Source organism: Falco punctatus (genome assembly GCF_963210335.1).
Source record: "Falco punctatus genome assembly, chromosome: 3".
Taxonomy (NCBI): Eukaryota; Metazoa; Chordata; class Aves; order Falconiformes; family Falconidae; genus Falco; species Falco punctatus.
This window is the reverse complement of record NC_137582.1, coordinates 48,452,495-48,474,159: the sequence shown is the minus strand read 5'-3', so window position 1 is coordinate 48,474,159 and position 21,665 is coordinate 48,452,495. Positions and strand designations below refer to the sequence as shown.

Here is a 21,665-nt window from a genome sequence, read left to right as displayed (position 1 = left end):
CAGCAGATCAACAAGCCTCTATTATAAGGCTATCACTTAAACATTTGATTAGACTTTAAAAGAAAATAACTCTGAAATTCAATTCAATATATGCCTTTCTATTAGGGAGACAAGGTATGCACCACTTTTCACTTATAAGATGCACTATGAGCTAACACTTACACAAAGCAATTTGTGAATTAAAATAAACCAATTTGACTAAACCATGCAACTTGGTTTGAAAGTGGGTTTATATATAATCAAAAGATTTTGTTGCCACAATGAACAGTAAGCAAGCAAAATGCTTTCAACACTTAAGAGCTTTAAGTTTGTACAGTGTATTTCAGAATGACAGACTTAGATCATGTTTAACTGAATCTTCCTATCAGGAAATCAAATCCTTAAAGTAAGACTAATTAGAAGCGACACTATCAAAAAGTTACTTTTTTGGCAACATGTTTTTCAGCATAGCACATAAAACCAAACAATTTATTTGAAAAAAAGACAATGCAAACTGAGCAGGATGTTTGATATTTGCAAAGTATTTGCTCCTCATTAACAGAAGCTCTATAAATACTGAAGTATTTTACAAAGAGTGCAGATCTCATGACACAAAACATGATCACACTATGAAATCCCAGAGAGCATACACACAATATGAACCATAGTCCCTACTTGTATGGAATCAAGCTTTACAAGAATATGTATCTATGTTCAAATAAAAAGATGGAACACTCATACTAGTTATCAAGTGTGCCTATAACTAATCAATTTTTTGCCTAACTTGTCTCAATTCAGCTCAAAACAGTCCTCTTAAAAATTAATTTTCATCAAGGACACAATCTATTGTCTCAACCATTTCAGTTAATTAACTTCCGTTAACTACTAAAAAGGAACTGTATTGATGATGAAGGCCAAGAAACAAGATAATGCAATCAACTGTATTTATCACGTAGGCATTGTTTCCTAGATTTAAGTCTGCTCTATTAGGCATTACACACGATTGAGTGTTGGGACATGAAAAAAAAAGTGGGGACATACACACTTTATTGCTGCCAGTTAACTATCATTGCACCTTGCATTTCTCGCTACTAAAAGCAAGCATGGTGCAAGAAGCTATCTTAGGAGATATATGGGCTTTGGAGAACAAAGTTTATACCAAAGAAGAATAGTGACAAATGCTGAATATTCAAAGCTAACTCTATAGAACAACTTCTAGATACAGCACACTCCAAGTCTGAGGCAGTTTCAGATTTTTGTAACATCTCTCTGCATAACTAGTCACTTTTAAAAATGGAAAGCAAATAATTTTGTCTGAGATGTGCACTCTGAAAACCATGTATGAATCTGTTGCACATTCAAAGGTTACACAAATTTGTTGCTTATGTCATTTATTAATTTTACTTCCAGTACCATACTTGATCACATATCAGTAACGCATCCTAACTCCCACTGTTCAGCATCCACCAACATCCTCGTATTTTCCATGTCAGTATCAATTCATCAAATATAAGTTTATTCTAAAAGTCTGCCTGTTTAAAGGAAGTTTATAGCTCAGTCTGCACAGGTGAAAGGACCCTGGTGAGATGAGGCATCACACCTGAGCCCAGAGCTAAGAGATGCAATCCCTCCCTAACAGCAGTTCACTACTACACTGTAAACAGAAAGGCAAGGCAACACAGTCCAGTAGTTTAGTCAATAGCAGCAACTGCCAAAAGATGCTATGAGTTCTCCCATTATCCTGACTCAGCCAGAGGAAAAATAAGTTTGCAATCAGATCCACTGTGGTTCCATTAACACTTTTATGAATACTGAAAAACATCTGAGCCACAAAGGTTAAGCTGCTGCACTTCATTTTACATTTGTGTAAACAAAGAGCACACAAAAGCAGTCTCTGCACACATCAACTAGACTGGATGTCATAATTCTTTTTTGTTTCTGACCTCTGATCCCCAATTCCCAATAGTACTGCTGCTGACAGAACAAGTAAAAAGTAATATGCTGCACTTACTACATGAGTCACGAGCAAACTTGCCTGGGCCTAACCTCACCAGAAGACAAGCAAGTGGTGGAAACTAACACGCCACGATCTAATGGCCACTAAGGTCATAAATACATCACACATTAAATGCAAACATTTAAAATTCACCTAGTTCTTCACCTAACTGTTATTTTAGTGAAGTAATAGAAGGTTGGAATTAAGCCCTTTAGAATGAAGCTAGGAGACTATACATTCACAAATCTTAGAAGATTATTCCCACTGCTCAACTTCAGGCACTGAAGCTGCTCTACGCTGCCCTGAAAAACAACCTGCTTCTCTCCATTTTTCACAGAAGGAACCTGGGCTTCTAACTGCAGGTGCTTTGAGTCACAACATCCCACCCCTGAAGTTCAGTAAAATGTTGTGCTGTGAAGCACATGAAAGGCATGTGCTCCATCTGTAGAGATTAACATATGTACGTGCTGTCAGTTTAGAACTTAATGATTGTTTTAAAGTCTGCATCACTAAAAACATTGCTCCAACCAGTACTAGATTCCCAAAATCAGTTCCTCATACTAAAATGGTGAAGTTGGGTATTGGCTCTGAACACCAGCAAAGACAAACAATAAGAAGATGACATTTCTCATACATAGTCAAAGCACAAATTGAACAGGACACAAAAAAATGTGCACCACCATCACCATGCCAAACTCCCCCATCTGCCAATAACAGGGTTTTATCATCAGCACAGGGTGCAGTGACTAACAGTTCAAGTGAGATTAAAACACAGGATTGATTACCGTTTAAAGACATTCAAGTGATGCTAAAAAGATACCTTTGCTCCCCGCTTCATCAAGTGCCTGATCATTTAACATGCAAATGTGACTGGAATATTTCACCTCAACTTACCTTACCTGAAAAGCTGACAGCAGTTACTGCTTTTGCTAACCTAGCTTCACCATTTAATAGAATGCCTGACAGTCTGATTTCCTCCCATTTATCCCTGACTTAAAAAGCCCTAAGGAAAAGCCAGCCGAGCAGCCTGTAATGAACTATTCAAATTACTTAGGAGTTAATTCTCTCTGAGTTATTAGTAGTCTAACGATACAGCTGCATTTTAAGCAGAATGCCACTTCAGCTGCCCCATGACACTCCCTAGGTTCAGGTACCAGAAGTTTTCCTTACTCAGCTGCTCCAGGCGCAGCACTTGCTCAGCCTGGCAAAGCAAGCCTTTACTTTCTAACCCTTCTCCTGGTTAGCCTCCAGGTCTAGGAAGAGCCTGACTACTGCTGTCACACATGTGTCAGAGTAATGCAGAGCTGTTCTGTGCCAATTAAAGAAAACCACAATTGCTCTGAGTGAAATAACTGGAATTCCAAAACACATGGAAGCAAGAGGGAAAATGGGAAAATGCTTACTGTTTCCCCAGCTCTGAAGAGCAAGGTAAGCAAAACCTTGAAATCGCTGTGTAATCCATCTTACGGCAAAGCAAAGCTAAATAAGTAGGCACTGCACTGTACAGCAGTCAGGGGGCTCTGCCCTCTTCTCCCCACACAACCTATGAAACAGAAGAGCTCCTGACACACAGCAAAAGCCAGATGTATACGAAGACAGATCTAGCTTCCCACATACAAACAATGTGTAATTTCCTTAGCTCAAGCTATCTGATGTCCATTCCAGGAGGAACACTACTTTGACAAATACCAGCCAAGGACAATTGAGTCCCAGAGGCTTGTTCCAATAAGAATTAAACAAGAACATATTCCCTACAGAAATTACAATATGAATCTGAAAATGGCACTAACTTAAACAGATTCTTTTCACTGACACCTCTGAAAAGCTGAAACTAACTTAATTGCAATCTCTCTCAGTCTTATCGCTAAAGTTTCACAAACTGAAAAGCAGGCACAGAACTGTTCATGCCGTTAAGAAACCAAGACAAATCTAGAAAATCTGATGTGATGTTTTTAAAATTAGTATGCTGAAGTTGAAAATGAGAAAAAGCCAGGTTAGGCATCCAGAAAAACTTTTACTATCAGCGAGGTTTGTGCTGGAGAAAAGCCAGAGTTTTACCACCAGATTTTCAAGACATGAGAACATAAATAAGACCTGTCACACCTGCAGAAGGTAAATTCAGTAACTAAGCCTTCCACACTGTACTCTCTATCAGCTACAGCCAGTTTATAATACTGAAAATGCTCCAAATATATAGGGCGATGTATAAAAATGACCCAAAATTAGGTTGCACATGTTTTATCTCCATTTCCATACACTCAGAAATTCAATGTTATTTACCAAAGTCCTTACAGGTGAAAAATTCTAACTCTGGATTTGTCACAGTAGATTACTTAAATGTGTAAGTGTTTCTCTGCTATAGAAAGTTCCTACAGTATGAAAAAAGGAGGAAGTAGGATAAAATTAACCTAACACACAAGAGAATCAAAACCCATATTCTTCAGAAGAAAACGGGGAAAACTAGCTTTGTTTTACAGAAAATACACTGCAGGGAGAGGAGACAGGAGCTTTCTGTCAGCCTTCCTAGCCTGTCTTCTACATTAGGTAGGCGACTTAAAGAGCCTGTCAGAATGTGCTTGATAAACCTGAATCCTCTACCACTTTCACACTACATCACTACCCAGCCTTTTAGAAAGACCACATTGTGTCAGAAGCAAAAAAACTGACGTAAGTTATAGGTGCTTCCAAGCACCAAGCTTTTCAGAAACAAAAGGTTATGTAAGTTCAAAATTAAATTAGTTGCTTCTATCTCAACATCTATGTTCCAATATACTCAAATGTACTGTTGCATTTTATCTTTCTCTAAGGCAACGCCAAATTGGAAATATGAGCTTTGGTGAAATCATAATTAATAATCAGATTAAGAATTTCTAATTAATATTTGTACCTCATTTTAACTTACACTTAGCACACCTAACCAGTTTGGCAAGTTATACAAAGTTGTTACATGAACACTGAAGTTTTTTAGAACTTCAGCCCTTCAATGCTTGTTTGTAAAGGTCCTTGCTCTGTTGGAAAGGCAGTATCACCTATCAGCATGTTCTGTGGCAGAACACGCCAGGACTTCAGGGGCTTTGGAGCTTTATTAGAGAACTAGTCAACAAACAATGGAAGAAAAACCTTGCTTCAAATGCTATTCTCAGCAACTGATAAAAGAGATACCAGCCACTGATTTTCAACTTCATCTAACCAACCAGCCTGTAAGTTTATCCCACTCCAGGAGCTCAAAGAAAAGTTGTACTCGCACCCCTTAAAATGACAGTGTGGAGTCAGGGAAAGGACTAGAGCAAAGGACAACAATGCAAAAGAATGGTCAGGCACACACCTTCCAAAGCAACTGCCAATTAAGTACTTAAACAAGTGCAAGGCTAAATCACAGCTCATACTGAATATTAAGCTGTTCACATAAGTTAAACTATAACGTTCAAGTGAATTACTCATGTAACAATCACGTAAAGTGAAGCTACCCAATTCAACTGCAACCAAAACATACAGACAGACTAGCTAAGATCTTGCACATTGACATCACAGTGCTCTATCACATAACAACTGCAGTCTTACCCCATAAAAGTTATTCCACCCATAAAGAAATCTACCATCTTGAACCCTCTCTCCATGCTCAGTATTTCTCACTGTTAGTATGTTAAATAATCTTCACATACCAGTTGTGAACCATCAGCTTCTGCACAGCCAGTAGTGCATTATAACGAACTTGTTGGTCTTCATGATGCATGTGGTTCATAACCAGCTGTTTACCACCAAGTTGTTCAATCACTCTGAAAAGAGAGGAGAGGAACAGTTTTTTTGACATTACTTCAGATTCTGAGTAGCTATCCTGTCGAACCACTTCATGTGCAAGGCATTAACAGGTTAAGTTCACGTCACATAAGTTTCTTTTGTTAAAAGTATTTATTTCCTAATGTATACGTCTTATCTGACATGTTATAAATGCAGATCTCTCATCCTACCTACTCACTTTTTTTTTTTAAATTCACAACATCATAAAGTGTTTGTACTGGACTCCTGTTTGGTAAACACTACCTACTTCCATAAATTTTGAAACAAACAACAATAAAGAAAGCAGACCTTTTCAGAGAGGGTTATTTACTTTATCCAGCTTGCTAAAGAACTTAATATTGGCTTGAGAGGGTTGGCAGGGTACAGCACTATCAATTATTATTTAGAAGGACGTAGTACCCTCTCCCCCATAAACTGATGATAACCAGGTCACTCCATTTTTTGCAAGAAAAGTCCAAATCCTCAGCACTGCCTAATCCAGAAAAAGTGCTTGTAATCTCACCAACACCTATTAAGCCACCCACCTGGTACTCCTCATAGTGCTTTTTGCCATTCAAACTGTACTAGAGCCACAGCTATCATTGTTCAAGATGCAGAACTGGCTGCTTAAAGTACCATTTCCAGAAAAGCGATAAGCTTGAGCTGCATCTTCCACTACAAACTTCACCACAGTAGTCAGCCATAGCTTTTTAATAGCTGTACCAAACCCCACACCAAATACTGATGAAACTTTGTTTCACATCACAAATATACAGTTTCTTTAAAAAAAAAAAGGGGGAAGGCAACACATAACCTGAACAAGTATCACCATCTAGATGACTCTACATGCAGCATTTTGGTCTCTGGTAACAAAGAACACTTGGAGAGAACTTGAGAGGAATACATAAACTGGTTACTCACTGACTTGCATATGGTTTTTATGTTCTCCCACAGGTCGCTGAGTAGTTAAACATAATCCTGTTAAGAAGCTACTATCTGCATTTTTCTTAACTTGATGTTATCCTTCTATTCTAAGCTTGCATTAGCCATCTGCTTTTAGTATTCTTTTCATGGACAAATTAATGCATTACTGCTGCACAACACATGTTTTCTGTAAACTGCAGAACAGGTATAAAGACATAGCATGAAGACAAAAAAGAATTTCCCACTTTGTTTTATAAACCAGTCAAAACTATCCTGGAATGTTATTTCCCAACAACATTAAAACATTTAAGGATGTTTCATACAACAAGAATGTATTCAGAAAAGTGCAATTGTTTTAAGATGAAAAATCTTTACTAATGACTTCTTGAATTCTTCGTAATGTAACAGATTAAAAAAAGCTTTATGCCTGCCTTAGGCTGTCTCACATCTTTAATCATGAGTTAAATATAAAACCACTGCACACAAAGATCTTAAGTGACTTTTCCAACCTAAGTTATATGAAACATAAGAGGTTTTTTCCCCCCTCATTACAGGACTGACTTAAATACTTAATTTTCAGGAGTTGAAGTAAAAAAGCCATTAAACTCAAAAGCTTCCTTACACTAGAAGTACGTAAGAATCAAAATGAAAAGTTAAAATCCTATGATCACAAATGGCAATAGAGTATTTCCGATGACAATACATCACTGAAATTATAGCACAGATATGAAGAGTCAAAAAAACAGTGTTACCATTCTTGCATAATGCTGTCTACTGGTACAAATCACTTCCCAGCTATGTGTTTTAGAACAAAAGGTAAGCAACTGTGAGGAAGGTACATGGTGAATCCCATTCCTTCAAGTTCTAAATCTGCTCAAGTGCTCAAATCTGCTCAAAACTTCTAGTTCTGTTTTCCCTCTCCTCAACTCTGCTTACTTTACAGCAGTAATAGAGCCCAGTGAGCTAGTTACTGTATGTGCACACCTTCTGCAGGGACTGTTCCCCATAACAACAGTGCACTAAGCCAAAACAGTGGCAATTCAAACAAATTTCTGGATGCTGAAGAGCCAGATTTTAACATGACCCATTTAGAGGGAGAAAGGAAACAGATGACGAAGACAAATAAGAACAGCTTAAACTGTTATAGCAGAAAATACTAACAAAATATCCACACTACAGATCTAAAAGCAGCCTAAGGTGAAAGAGGGAATGCAATTAAACTGCTTCTGAATCAGCAGCTAAGGAAGGGAACAGCTCTAGGTATCAATCTCTTGTACATGCAAAACAAAGCCCATGTGCTTGGTGTTCAGGTGACTGAAAAGTGTTGACGTTACACAGCAGCAATCCTTGGGCCACATGGAAGTTGTACAGGAGGTTGACGTTTAGCTTGCATTTATTTTCAGTGACAGAAGCACCAATACCACACTTTATTTCTGCTGTTGCATTGTCAGCAAATACATGTCGGTAAGCCTCGTTAACAGGCTCACGGTGCTACTGCCTTGAGAACTTGGTCCACAATGTGCAGTTTTAAAGGCAAATTAAAATTATTTAAGCTGACAACATTAGAGAACAGCCAAGTAAAAATGTAATATTTAGTTTAAGAACATTTTCTTTTGTCAGACAAAGGGAAAGGTTAGCCAGGTCTCTAGGTCTCTGCAGTTTGCAGCAGGTAAACTCAAGAGGTTTTCAGTTCTAATTCGCCTCTGCAGCCTTTGAAGGCTGAAAGATAATCCACTTAGGAGTTGAGGATAAACACTTAAAAGAAACAAAAGTATAAGACATTTGAATTCTCTTATTCTTCTAAACCAGCGAATAGCATCCATTCCCAAAGTGAGTCATGCAATGACAGTATGAAATGCCAGCCAGGCGTGGGAGCAGTAACTGACTATATATCAAAAAGAATCACGGCAAGAAATGGACTATTACGTGGGAACTGACACACAGCCCTTAGGTATTTTAAGCTTTCAGTCCTAAAACTGCCGAAGTCATACTTGGTAAGAATACATCAGACTACAAAGGAAATTCTTTAAAAGAAAGTGATTGAGGCACTTTAGTTTGTCTATCAGAACAGGAAGCTAAATAAGCCAAGTCCATAAGCAGAAAGCAGCTAAGTATTAGAATTTGATACAGGAATGTGAGTTAGAATAGACACTTCTTACTTGCTGACGGCCACTCCTTTTGAAGGTTGATGCACTTCTGAACAGGTCTAACAGCCTGGGAGCTGAGTGGAGCTGTGGTCCCACCAGCAGTACCCTTTCCCAACTACAGACTGAGAGATACAGGTCCTGTTCATCCACTTTTCCAACTTCATAGCTTTTGTCCAGCAACTGCATGGCCATACTAGCCCAAGAATTACGCCACATTTGAGGAGATGTCTGCAAGCTCTTTAAAGATTATGGCAAAGGGCTGTATAAAATGGTTTCAGACACAGGGCAGCTCAAAGCAGGAGCAACCTCTATCAGTCCTTCAGCTTTGCCACTTGCAGGCAGCAATACAAGTTTCCACCTTACTGGAGGGTACTTTGCCTTCCCCTCCAAATATCAGTTGTCATAAATCTCTTTTGGAAGATACGGGAACTAAATAGCAAATACACAGCACTGCTTAGTACAAGTGGTACATACTCAAGACCTCTGACCTTTCTTAGTGGACCTAGAAAACAGTTTATTTGTTCCAATAATCTAAAATCTTCAGTTCAAATGTTTATAAGATTACAAGGGCAGCGAGTCGCTCTGAAGTGAACAAAATCTTTCTAGCATATATACGGCATTGGTTGGTTCATGATTCTACTACTGTCAAGATAGCAACCTGCACAAGAAGCATTCATGAAATTTCCAACAAGCCTAAAAAACCGTTCTCATCTTCCCCATTAAACACTATGCAGAAAGCAGAAACAGACCACTACTTTGCTACAAAAACTAAGTCACATGTCCCTTTGGGTGGCTGATGACCATGATTCCTGCAAAAACCAAAGGCCCCTTTCTACTTCTGTGGTCTCCTTACCTTACAGATGCAATTATGCAGCAAACACCTTTGCTCACAGGTTTTGAAAACAAAGCAAAGCAAGAAAATATAGTAATGTCTGTCTGTCTATTTTGACAGGAATTCAGGTTTACAAGAAACATTAATACTTTCACAAAAATGCATATTTGTATAGCTAAAAGAAAACATACCAAAATATAAGAGTGGTAAATCAATCTGTGTTAACAGCACTGAAATTACAATAGCAATTGTTTGTAAGAAAAATCATGTCTGTGTAGTACTAAGGTCACAAAACTGACTTAATCGTTGTTGAAATAGTCTATCCCTACTATAAGTTCAGCAATTATAGTCCAATAATCATAAAAGAGGGTAAAAACGATATGCTGATTAAATTATTGGCATCTCTGCTAATTTCCTCTGGTGTAGGTCTTCTGCTTTAATCTAAACAACTTATCCAAGCCTTCTTTAGACACAGGTTCCCTTCACTGTTAAGGGACACTGAAAATTAATATTAAGTCAAAGATTTAGTTTGTTGTCTCTCATCCAGTTTGTGTTTTCTCACCTTCCCAGTGAATTAAACTTAAGCATAACCTCCAATCCTTATGTAGCATATTTTAATATAAATAAGCAAAAAAGCCACAGGCAAAGTAAATATACTCTAGCTAGTCTCTTGAATAACAATATAGCAGCATTTTTCTTACCGTTTCCCACGGGGATAGTGTCGTACATATTCGCCCACATCATGAGCAGCTACAGCCAGCACCTGTGGGTCATCAGAAACTTCCAGAAGTTTTGTCAGGATTCTATGAAAGAATTTGAAACAAGTCCAAAGTTTTGGTTTGAGGTTTGTTGTTGGGTTTTTTGTTGTTGGGTGTTTTGTTGGTTTTTTTTTTGGGGGGGGGTTGTTTTTTGTTGGTTTTTTTTTTTTTTTTTTTGGGGGGGGTGGGGGGTTCTTCATTGTTTTTTCTTTTAAATCACTAACAAAGTAACAAAGCCTGTAGCCTGTAACCATTAAAATGCCTTACCAGTCACCCAACAACAAAGCTGGAATAGAACTTTTTCCAAACTTGCAGCTGCACTTAAAACAATGGAGAACTTACCCTAATTAACAGAATTATTAAAAGCACTCACTAGAGTGACTTTAGTGATCCATGTGTACAAATACCTACAACCAAGGTTTGCAGAATATCTGGGGGGGGGGGGGGGGGGGGGGGGGGGGGTGGGGTGGTTTATATATTGGCTTTAAGACCAACAGGTCTGAGTTCAAGATAAGCTGTACTAACCAAACATACAAACATTTATAGACTTGGACAGGACTGGGACACAAACACAAAGCCCACACAAGCCAAACAGATGATGCTGCTTGTTATACAATAGAACCCAGTCGTGCTTGCATGCTGTTCCCAGCTCCTGCACTCAGGATCCCGCACTATGGATTCAGAAAGCAGTAAGGCCACATCGCTCATGGCACAACAAGGTGGGTATGACAAGCCTGCTATCCATCAGCATTTCCCCAACTCTGTTCCTCCCCTCACAACAGTAGTCTTGCTCAATACAGGATAGAAGGACAAGGAGGGCAGAATTTTATGCAGAACAGTGTTACACAGTTATTTAAAAATTAAAAGGCTTCCTAGCAGTTGAGAACAAAGCAGCACACCAAGTTCTTTGGTTTGTGCATCTGTGAACTTCTTTCAGTTCAAGACCATCAGCTTTATCTCACAAAACATCATGCATTCAGCCAACTGTTGCGTTCTAAAAAGTAGTTTGAGTTTGTAATTCAAAGACTGAAATGATGAAAGCTATAACTAATATATGAAATTGGAGTCAATTACAAGGTATTTTGTTAGCATGAACCAAAATACAGAGCTGTGAGAATTAGAAAACAGTTTCTCAACTCTTAATATTGTCTGCATTTTTTAATTATGTAGTTTAATCAGTTTTAGTGGAAAACAGCTATCAGTAGCACTGTTCTCTAGCCAGTAATGAGAAGGGGTAAAAATAATGACACAGATATAAAAGATTAGGCACTAATAATAAGTTTAAAAGGTAAAAGTTTAAACATAAACATCACTGGAAAGTTAAGATTCATCTACACTTAGTGAGATGACAAACATGTTCTAATCACAGAAAGTTAGTAACAAGTTGAAATAGGTAGGTAGGTTAAAAATTCAACTGGAATGAAAGAAAGAACATTCTGGTAAAATTAGATTACCACAGCCACTGCCTCCCTAGAGGCCAGAAAGTGATACATGAAGCACTTCTCATTTTAATAGAACTCCTAATTTGGACAATAAGTAGGAGCAGAAACTTGAATCATAACACTAATCAGAAGACACTGAAGATCCATACAATACTGTTGAACAAAATACAAGTCCAGCATTATTTGCTTCAGAAGTTAACAATGGTGGCGTGCAGGGGAAAAGAAAAAAAAAAAAAGTATGCTTAACAATAAGCTTAGAGTTAGAAAACAAGCAAGCTGACAGATAGGGGAAAATAAAATGATGTGGCTTGAAGCTATGAAAGGATTGTCTGTCAAATGCCTTACAATGCAAAAGAAACGTTCTGAGCTGCAAGAATCTCCCCACCACATTGAAGGGGGTGAGGCCTGGTTATTATGGTTTTGGGGTTGTTTTTTTTGTTTTGTAGAGGGTGGGGGTGTTTTTCTATTGTAGATCACTGTCTCTGAGGTAGCACAGGCATAATAAATTTACCAACAGTCCCAGATCTAGGAGAGATGAATACAGCAAAGCACTGCAATTGCTACAGGAAATACTTAACCCCAACATGATTTTCAGGTTTCAGTTGGCAGCATCTTAAGTTTTTACTACAAATGTAGCAATATGCCCTCAGGAAGGAATTCACCAGACTTGTTTTGGTGAGGTTTCAGGGCAGACTGAAATGCACATAAAGCTAAGGATTAGCTTGCTCTTGCCATACCCACTAACATCTCACATACTACACTCAACTTCCTGATTTCTCTTAGGTCTGGCACTTAATGGGCAAATATTGAACAGGAAGAACACTACATATTATCAGTTAATGACAACACAGTTAAACAACTAAGAGTTCCTACAAACTATTGAAAGCCTAAACATCTTTTGAGTATATACTTTCAGAAGTCAACAAATAAGTCCTTGACTCCAAAATGGAAGATGAGTTTCAGCTTCACTTCATCTAATGATCTACGTACACCAGACACAGTACCAAGAAAAAACAAGACAGACTGCAACATAACGCAGCAAGTCAGATTTTCCATGGAACAGTACCACAACATCCAACCCCCAAGTATTCAAGACAGGAGTTCATTACTTCAATCAACACCACCACCACATAACACAAAACAGACTAAGGTACAGTAAAAACATTCTTAATTACATCAATTAGTACAGCTGTTTTTCCAAGTGAAAGCATGAGGAGAGTCAATAGCACAAATCTGCATGCAGGTTAAGCTGAAGATATTCCTTCTATCATCATCAATACATTTTGACCAGTAAAACCAAATACACAATTCTGCTTTTGAACAAAACAAACCATACATGAGTAAAGACTATACGTTCCATAAACAGCAAGATGTTCTAACTTGCTTTCATTCTAGACGTTATTCCCTGTTGAAATGCAAAACCTGTACTAGATATAAGTTCACTTAAACACAGAAAATACTAAAAAATTAAGTGATTCAAGGCTTGAAAACTTACTTGAGTAGTTCATAATTTTTCTCATTTAGCCTTACAGCATTCTCCCGCCAAAACTTCTCAGATTTGTGTACAGGACTCCATTCCAATCTTCCTGACTTGAGCTCAGAACTGTACTCATCAAAGGAGCTGCAACACAAAAGACCTAAATGAAATAGTGACTAAGCTTCTACAAAGAGAGTTTGAACCATGTGCCAAAGCCTATCCTGAACAAGACAAAGCTGGAGCACAACTATGACACATTTGGAAGTCACATTTCTTCAGAGCATGAGACGTGTTCCCTCTCTCACTCAGAGTTCAACACTTTAAAAATAAGGAAAGGCATGAAAGGCAAGAGAAAAATATTTTTTCAAACATACCCCTCCATCCACCCAAAAACACAATTCCCAAGGGGGAGGGGGGGGGAGAGGGAAAACCCAAGCCACATAACCACAGTATTAAGACATTTAATTGGTCATTTTGCCTGTTTTCTAGGTTTTAAATTTCCCCAACCAAGGATCTCAGTCCTTGCCTTTCATCCAATTAAATCTTGGACACGAACTATAACATGCAGTTCAATTTATGCACAAGACCAAGAACTAGGTAAACACTAGCAAAAACTTGACTTAATCTGGACAGCAAAATATTCTAATCAGGTAGTCTTCAAACTTAGAGACTAGAACTCCTACCAGATCCCTCTGAAGTCCTTTAACAGTTTTTCAGTTACAAAGATCACATAGCCGAAAGTGAAGATTTCTTTTCTATTCAGCATGTAAATACTCACTTAGAATACTAAACTCCTATATACAACTAGCATGTCCGTACACTCTACCCTATCAACTGTCATTTAGGTATTATGACTCTGTATATTATTTAGCCTTTTTACCAATGTTTGTATAATAGCTTTTTTTAAAATTTCACACTGCAAATCTTACCTAAGGTCCTGCACGCTCTCACCGAGCTTGTCCAGTAGAAACTTGATATCTTCACTTATGTCTTCATCATCATATTTCTGCTGATCCAAATTCTCTAGCTGCTTTAAAACTTTACATTGAATCATGGCAAGAGCATATTCTTGGCGAGTTTCTCTCTCAGTAGATTTCTCTAACAAATTCTAGGGAAGTAAAAAATCGATTTATTTTGTTTTAAGAACAGACTACTTTGAAACAAAGTGGTATTTTTAAGAAATTCTTACTGACTCTTCTTAATTTAGTGACAAAATTGACCACTTCCCAAAATAATCTTTCAAAGTAGTAAAGTATGAGTCTACAACACAGTGGCAGCTTTACACCTACATTTAGTAGCATAAATTGCCTAGGACTGACCTTACTACACTAGAGGAGTATTCAAGTACTCCTATCAGTCACTGCAGCAGATGAACTTTTTAAAAAAAAGAAAAAAAAAAGGCTCTGACTTGCAAGGTAGAAGTAATACAAGCATATGCGCTGAAAAGCACAACCACCACCTAAGTTTAGGTCACTTAGACCTTTTCTTCCTCCTAAACGGTATGCTACCTCGAATACTAGAAAGTATTAATTCACCTGCTTTGATAATTTTCCATATCAAATCAGGCTGACTACAATGACTATTCAAAGAAAAAGGGCAGTCTTATAACCCAAATCCCAGATTCTCTGCCATAAACAACTGCTTTTATCCAGGATTATAATTTTAGCTTTCTGTGCAGCAATAGCATAAAGCAGGAAAGCCTTTAAAATAAAACAGACAAAAAAAAAACCAAAACCCACACAGCAATACACAGCCTGAAGTCATCTTCCCAACTCAAGAGTTACCATCTGGATTAGATCAACTTCTTTTGAATTTGGGAATATTCCAACTAGACGTTTTTATTCAAACAGAAGCTTACTGGTAAGACTGGAATTACAAGCACAGAATGTAACAGTCAAGTTCCAATGTCATTTATTCATAACAATTCTACTCAATTTATTCAGCTTCAAATTATGTTGTTCAATGCTAGCCACCTGCACTTTTTGATAAAGCTGAAAACATGAATTCCATATAAAAGAGAAAGTCTTTAATAAACATGTATTCACACAAATAAGCCTTAGTATCTATCAGAAATAAGCAATGAATCCATACAGAAGGAATTTGACTGCACTCCCATTCATGTCACAAAACAGTTACACTTAAGGTTTCCAAGATACCAGACATCTTATTAGTCAGACAGAACACTGCAAATAAAAGTTAAAACTTGCAAACTGAAAATAATTCATATTACTGCTTTTAATGGCCACACACAATTAGCTTTAAAGGTGGAAAAAAACCCATCTCAGTAAGAGAACCGAAGTAAAAGGTAATTTACAGTGAGTAATGCTAAATTATTTAAAGGTGCTAACAACAGTAAAAGAACTAATATTGAATCTTAAAAGACAAAATTCAACAAGCTCAAGGAGCAAGTAGATAACCAGGAATTCTTTGGAAACTAGGAGAATTATAGGCAGATGTGGAAACTACTCCCTATCTCATACCATAGTGAGATATTCAAGCCTTTTGCAGTGAAATTGAAAGGATATGTTATGGAACTAAAAACATGAATACATGACTAAACAGAACGGATCAGTAAACTACTCAGTGATTAAAAAAAAGTCTTCAGGTATAATTTGAGTTAGAGGTAGGAAACTGACATAAAAGACAATAAAAGTATGACAAATGAGGAGAAAATAATATTAATACTTTCTCTCTTTACGTATTTGATGAAAATTAGACAGAAGTACCCAATACCTGTTGCTTTACAGGAAAAAATTACATTACACGCTTCAGGCAATTAACTTGTCAAAGAAGTAAAACAGGTCAAATTAGGAGAAATCAAGTAATAGAGAAGTTGTATGCAAGTTGTCAAGACTCATGGCACACCTTCAGTAATACACAGGCAGCAGGGATGACCTGGAGAATCCTCAAGCCTAGTCCTTTATGCAATTCACTTTTTTTTCCCCATAAACTGATACTGTTGGCCTTGCACACAGGAAAAGGTAGCAGAGGCAAAGTAGCCCTATTTTAATTTTGCTTCAGAACTCAATAGGTCTGACTTCTAATTTCTAATCTTCTATTTCCTGGCTGCCATTTTATTACCTCATTTTCATGTCAACACTAGTTTTTAAAGTTGGAGAAAGAAAACAGCCACATTTATTTCCCCAGAGCTTTATACAGAACCATCTTATTCTTTCTTAGCTTTATTTATTGAAATAACTTGGCTTCATTTTTGTCTCCTCTTGCAAAACACACTAAATCTAAGAACTAGCAATTATTTTTCTTATCTTTTATAACCTCAGAATTGGAAGAATTGTATATAAGCTCCTCAACTTCCTTCTTTCCCCCCTTGCCCCTTCCCCAAGCTGTCTTGCTATACATCCCTGCTTAATCCTAACATTAAGAACCTAAAGTACACTGGAACATCTACAGAGGCCTGCACTGTAAGAACAGGCCCTACTGAACCTCACGCCACTGACCTCCTTCAACAGGATAAACAACATATTCTTATGACCTACCTTATCCAGAAATTTTTCAAGTGGCAGATGCTTTTGGTTGGAGAGACCATTTAAGTCACAGAGTAAACATCTTCACACAGCTCATTATCGCTCATCAGCAGTCAGTAAGCAGCAATTCCCCTCTCCCTATCCTAATTTGCTTCCAACAGCTACTACTAGAACACAACAGCCAAAACCAAATAGTTTCCAAGATCTGCATCTACTCAGGATACAAGTCCTGTTTTAGAACAGGATTACAAGTTGTTACAGCATTCCTGTATTACATACAAGACACTTAGCAAGCATGCACATATAACTATGTGCACATGCACATTTAGCATCCATGAACAAAAACTGGTACTCTCACAGTGAAAACATCAAGCCCCCATGCTCAGTTATTCCAAATTACTTTAAATAGGACCAATGATTTTCAGCTAACACGGACACAAGTCAACCATCACTCTTACATGGGTATTCTTTCTCATTCATCTTGACAGAGCCATCAAGAAAAGATTTTTGGACTGGTAGATTAAAGTAATTTCTAAGACAGTCAGTTGGACAAATGTATATGTGTTCAAAATAGTACCTTTTATTTAAAGTTTCATAAGGTAAAACTTATCAGGTATTATTAACTATACCGTTTTATACTAGTACCAGTAGAAAAAAGAATCTTGAACTAAAGAAGGAAAATCATTAGTGACTGTGTTAACATAGGGGTTTTCTTAGTCAACCTTATTTTTAAACAACATCAAACAGCAGACACCTATTGCCTGTAGCAAAACTCAGCTCACAAAAAAAAAGATAATTAGGCTTTCAATCCAGTTTATTGATACAGTATAGCAGAAACAGCTGTGGATCAGCACCTAGGATGAGACCTACTAATTTGAGAGAGAAGCGCAGTGTGATTGCCATCAACAGATACTTACCCGAAATGCTGCAAGGATGATTCTAGTTACTTTCTCTTTGACAGATTCCTGAAGAATATCTGACAGCACTGGAACAATATTATACCGACGGAGATATTCGCACATTTGAGGACTAAACGCCAGCAGCCACACACAGAAAATCATCTGATACTGGAGCTGGAAGCCACATTTATTGCTCAAGACCCCCATGATACTGAAAAATTAACATAGCATACATTTAATTTTTACATAATGACTGCATAGATTGCATTGCTCCACCCTGAAACATTAAAAGAACACTAACAGGAACTTATCGGAAAGAGCTGCTGACTATGAATACACAACACACGCTTCAGAGTATCCTGCATAAGTATTTATCGTTATACAAGCCGCTTGTTCAGAAAGTTGTCTTTTAAAGAGAGTTATTTTCTCCTTAGCCTTACAGCCATAAAGTAGCTTCTCCCATGTGAACTGAAATGTTACTGTAACCATACTCAGATTCACCAAGACTCTTTCCCTACTGGCATATTTAGCGCATTATTTGCTCTTCTAGGAGAAACAGACATTGCTACTCCTTCAAAGTAAAGAAAGAGGAGAAGCAAAAAGACACAACAAAATATATACAAATTGAACTTGCTTCCCTAACTGTATCTTTCCACAGAAGTGTCTGAAATGAGCAATGGGAGTCATTATTTAACAAGCAAGTTTTCAGAAAAAAGTTTATAGATGTAACACATCGCAGATACACAAAACACTGCTGGAGAAGAAATATCCCAAGATCTCCAAGAAGAAACCATGCAGCAGCTTTGTTCAGCTGAAGTTTTGAAAATTTAGTAAGTAATTCCATCCCAAAACAGCTAACCCATTTTAAAAGAAAAAAAATATCTACTTTTAGGATCATTGCTATCAAAATTAAAACAAATTCAAACTTGTTGAAATGCAGACTTATTGCAATGCCTTCATAGTTTATTAAAAAGATTCCTTGGTGAAAAAGTTTGTTTTTCAATACCGTCATCTTGACACACACGAACATCTTTTGAACTTTCATTTCACTGACAACTTTGACAAGTACAAATCATATAGCCACCATCCCCAACAGAGACATGCATGGCAGAAAAGCTATTTATAGACTAGCATTTTTTAAATAAGATGAGTGACAACACCCTAGCCCCATGCAGAGCTATTCATACAGATAACATGGATTAAAGAATGACCTAATTAAAGCCAGGGTGGGCTGTGTGGAATTTTGAACTTAGTTCTAGAACATGTTTCTCCTTTCACTAATTTTTTCAGACTGAACAACTCCAAACTGAAAGACAAGGAAGACTAGCAGAAACTCATTTTGTTAGTATTTGTTCTATTAAATAAAAACCAGAGCATCTTCAGCTGAAGATAAACAGCTATATTCCCCTTCAGATATTTATTTAAGCAGTTCTTAAAGAACAAAGCAGCGTTTAAGCCTCAACATTGGTACCTATATCTGCAAGTTTCATTTGTTTATTTGACTGTAGTAATGTTTGAAAACAAAGAGGTTTTGTACTCAAACAGAGCAGCTGTCTTTTGCAAGAGAGTTCTATTCCAGAAGAGGTCACCATGGAACATGCTATTGTAACTGCCAGCATATCCATATAAATTGAAATAAATGCTCACCAATTTACTCCATCTGCTTCTACCCACGCAAAGCGGTATTCATTGACCCTGAGCATCAGCTGCAGACATCCGGCAACACATTGTACATACTGGGAACTCTGGGTGAAAAGAACACATCACTTCTTACAAGAGTTAGGCAGTAAGTGCTGAAGTTCAGTTTTCCAAACGAGGCTTACTGGCATATTTCAACACACATTTCTTCAGTGACACTTTCAAGTTAAACAGGCTCACTCTTACAATGCCTTACATCCCCATCTTAAAAAAACAAACAGAACAAAAAAAAACCAACAAGCACACAAAAAGAAAACCAAAAAAAAATCTCGCAATAAAAGGTGGGAAGAAAAATGTAAGTGGAGAAGATTTTTGAATAGGAAAGAAGTATTACGCAAGTGATACCATTTGAAAAAAACAAAACAGATTTTTATAGCCCATGTGAACATGCCTTCTTTTGTTATCTATAAATCAAGGCTGACTTCTATTTGATTATACTGCCAGAGACCTTTCACCCACAGAGTCAATTGTTATTCCACCGAGCAAAATTTGGGAAATACAATCAGCAAACTGGTTACCAAGCTTGAAGGAGGTCACTGTGGGAAAAAGGAATCTTGAGTTCAGGTTCTTCCCATTCCTGTTCTCCAACTCAAAACAGCAGTGTTATCATTACAATTGTTTATGTTCCTACACATGTGCCACATAGCAAGTACCATGCTTATAATGAGATGTACATTTATACAATAAAATAACATTAGAAAAATGAGTATGCAAACTTATCTTCAAAGTTCAGCTTTGCATTTTAAATTTTTTTCTTTGTTTCATTACAAGTTTAACACAGTATACTGCACTAAGAAAAGAATAAAACTTGCCCATCAGGAAAACACCGAGAGATGCACCACTGAATTCTATTTTCATTCAGCCTCCTATATGTACTGTCACAAAGACAAAATCGTTAAACAGCTTTTCATCTCTAAAAGCATGTTGTTTTCCATATAGTAACACATAAGATGGGGTGCAGTTCAAAAATGTGTTTTGGCCAACAAATCATGCCGCCCACTACAGCAACAGAAAGATCCCAAGGTATAACAGAAGTTGCTTTTTTTATTTCCTCTCTTCTTGCTCAACTTCTGGCATTACCTTTCCTAATACTCAGGTATGCTGCTGATAAAGTGTTAGGATTTTTTCCCTATAAGCCTTTTTCTTTACTAAGTGTCTTGAAAAACCTTATGGTAGATCACTCACATAATACAAGGTCAAACCTTTCAAATACCTAATGGAGTGAAGAGCTTAGGCAATCCCTCATAAGGGAAAAAGAGAAGTGACAATAAACAGAATTTAAAATAAAGATGAATTCATTCTGTGTCTCTCATCAGAGATTAAGACCTTTACGTAAAAATTGAATCTGAACATGTAGGCCCAAATCATCACACAGAACATTCATCTCCCTGGGGTAGGTATTCATTTTCACGCACCATCCAATAAAAAAAAAAACCAACAGCTATAAACACAAAGATAGTCCTCCCACCCCAAATAACATATTAATTTACATCATCCAACTGCATCACCAAACTGTGTACCACCAAACTTAGAGTCTTCTTTTTAGAGTCATAAAAGCATCCTCTTCCAACACTATTATAACTGAAATTTCATAATTGATCCCAGTCCTTGTTTCCTCTGTAAAACCCTACAACTGCATCTCCAATTTACTCTGAAATAAATTAGTCAGGACCTGCTTGGAATTCTTGCACAAGCTAGATCTGAAATTAGAACATTAACAAAGTCAAGACAATACTTACCCAATTTAATTATCCTAGAACACATCTGCACTATCAGTTCTGCTGCTTTGGGACCCTGCAGTTGTACAGTACATCCATGCAGTGCTGAAGTACAATGAGTACAGATTTCTAAGCAAGTTAGAAGAGCTCACAGCTCCGTAACGAGCGGTGTTGAGTGCTGTACAACTATTTACTCTTTTAAGGCTATATGACAGAGGGCTGTCAGCCTAACAAAACCTAACAGTATGGCACACAGAACTGCACATGAAATACTGAAATACTTCAACTTCTAGGCTCAGGCTGTAATTTTACTCCCTATCCATGGCCAATGCATAATAGCCTTTCATCTCTTCTATTTTAAACTCCATTCAGATGGTAATTTAAGAGGCTTTTCTCTACAGGAAGCTTATGCTTTAAAGCAATGAGTACATTTAGAAGAAAAACAAATTCCAGGTTCATGTTTAAGTCTTCTGAGAAACTGAAAATTTCCAAGTTGCAAAAGGAACAAACCAAACCGAATACTACTCCATATT

The 21,665-nt window shown here is 37.3% G+C and overlaps 1 protein-coding gene across 2 annotated transcripts in view; it reads right to left on the bottom strand.

The window, feature by feature from the left end:
- The window catches only part of ATP6V1H (ATPase H+ transporting V1 subunit H), a 50,353-nt gene that overhangs the window by 8,078 nt on the left and 20,610 nt on the right, over nt 1-21,665 (bottom strand). For both annotated transcript variants that reach the window (XM_080379435.1, XM_080379436.1), the window contains exons 8-13: nt 19,364-19,461; nt 17,735-17,927; nt 14,262-14,440; nt 13,351-13,476; nt 10,357-10,458; nt 5,638-5,751 (exon numbers count right to left, since the gene is read on the bottom strand). In XM_080379435.1, coding sequence (XP_080235561.1) covers nt 5,638-5,751; nt 10,357-10,458; nt 13,351-13,476; nt 14,262-14,440; nt 17,735-17,927; nt 19,364-19,461 — 812 coding nt within the window. The remainder of the gene's footprint in view (nt 1-5,637; nt 5,752-10,356; nt 10,459-13,350; nt 13,477-14,261; nt 14,441-17,734; nt 17,928-19,363; nt 19,462-21,665) is intronic.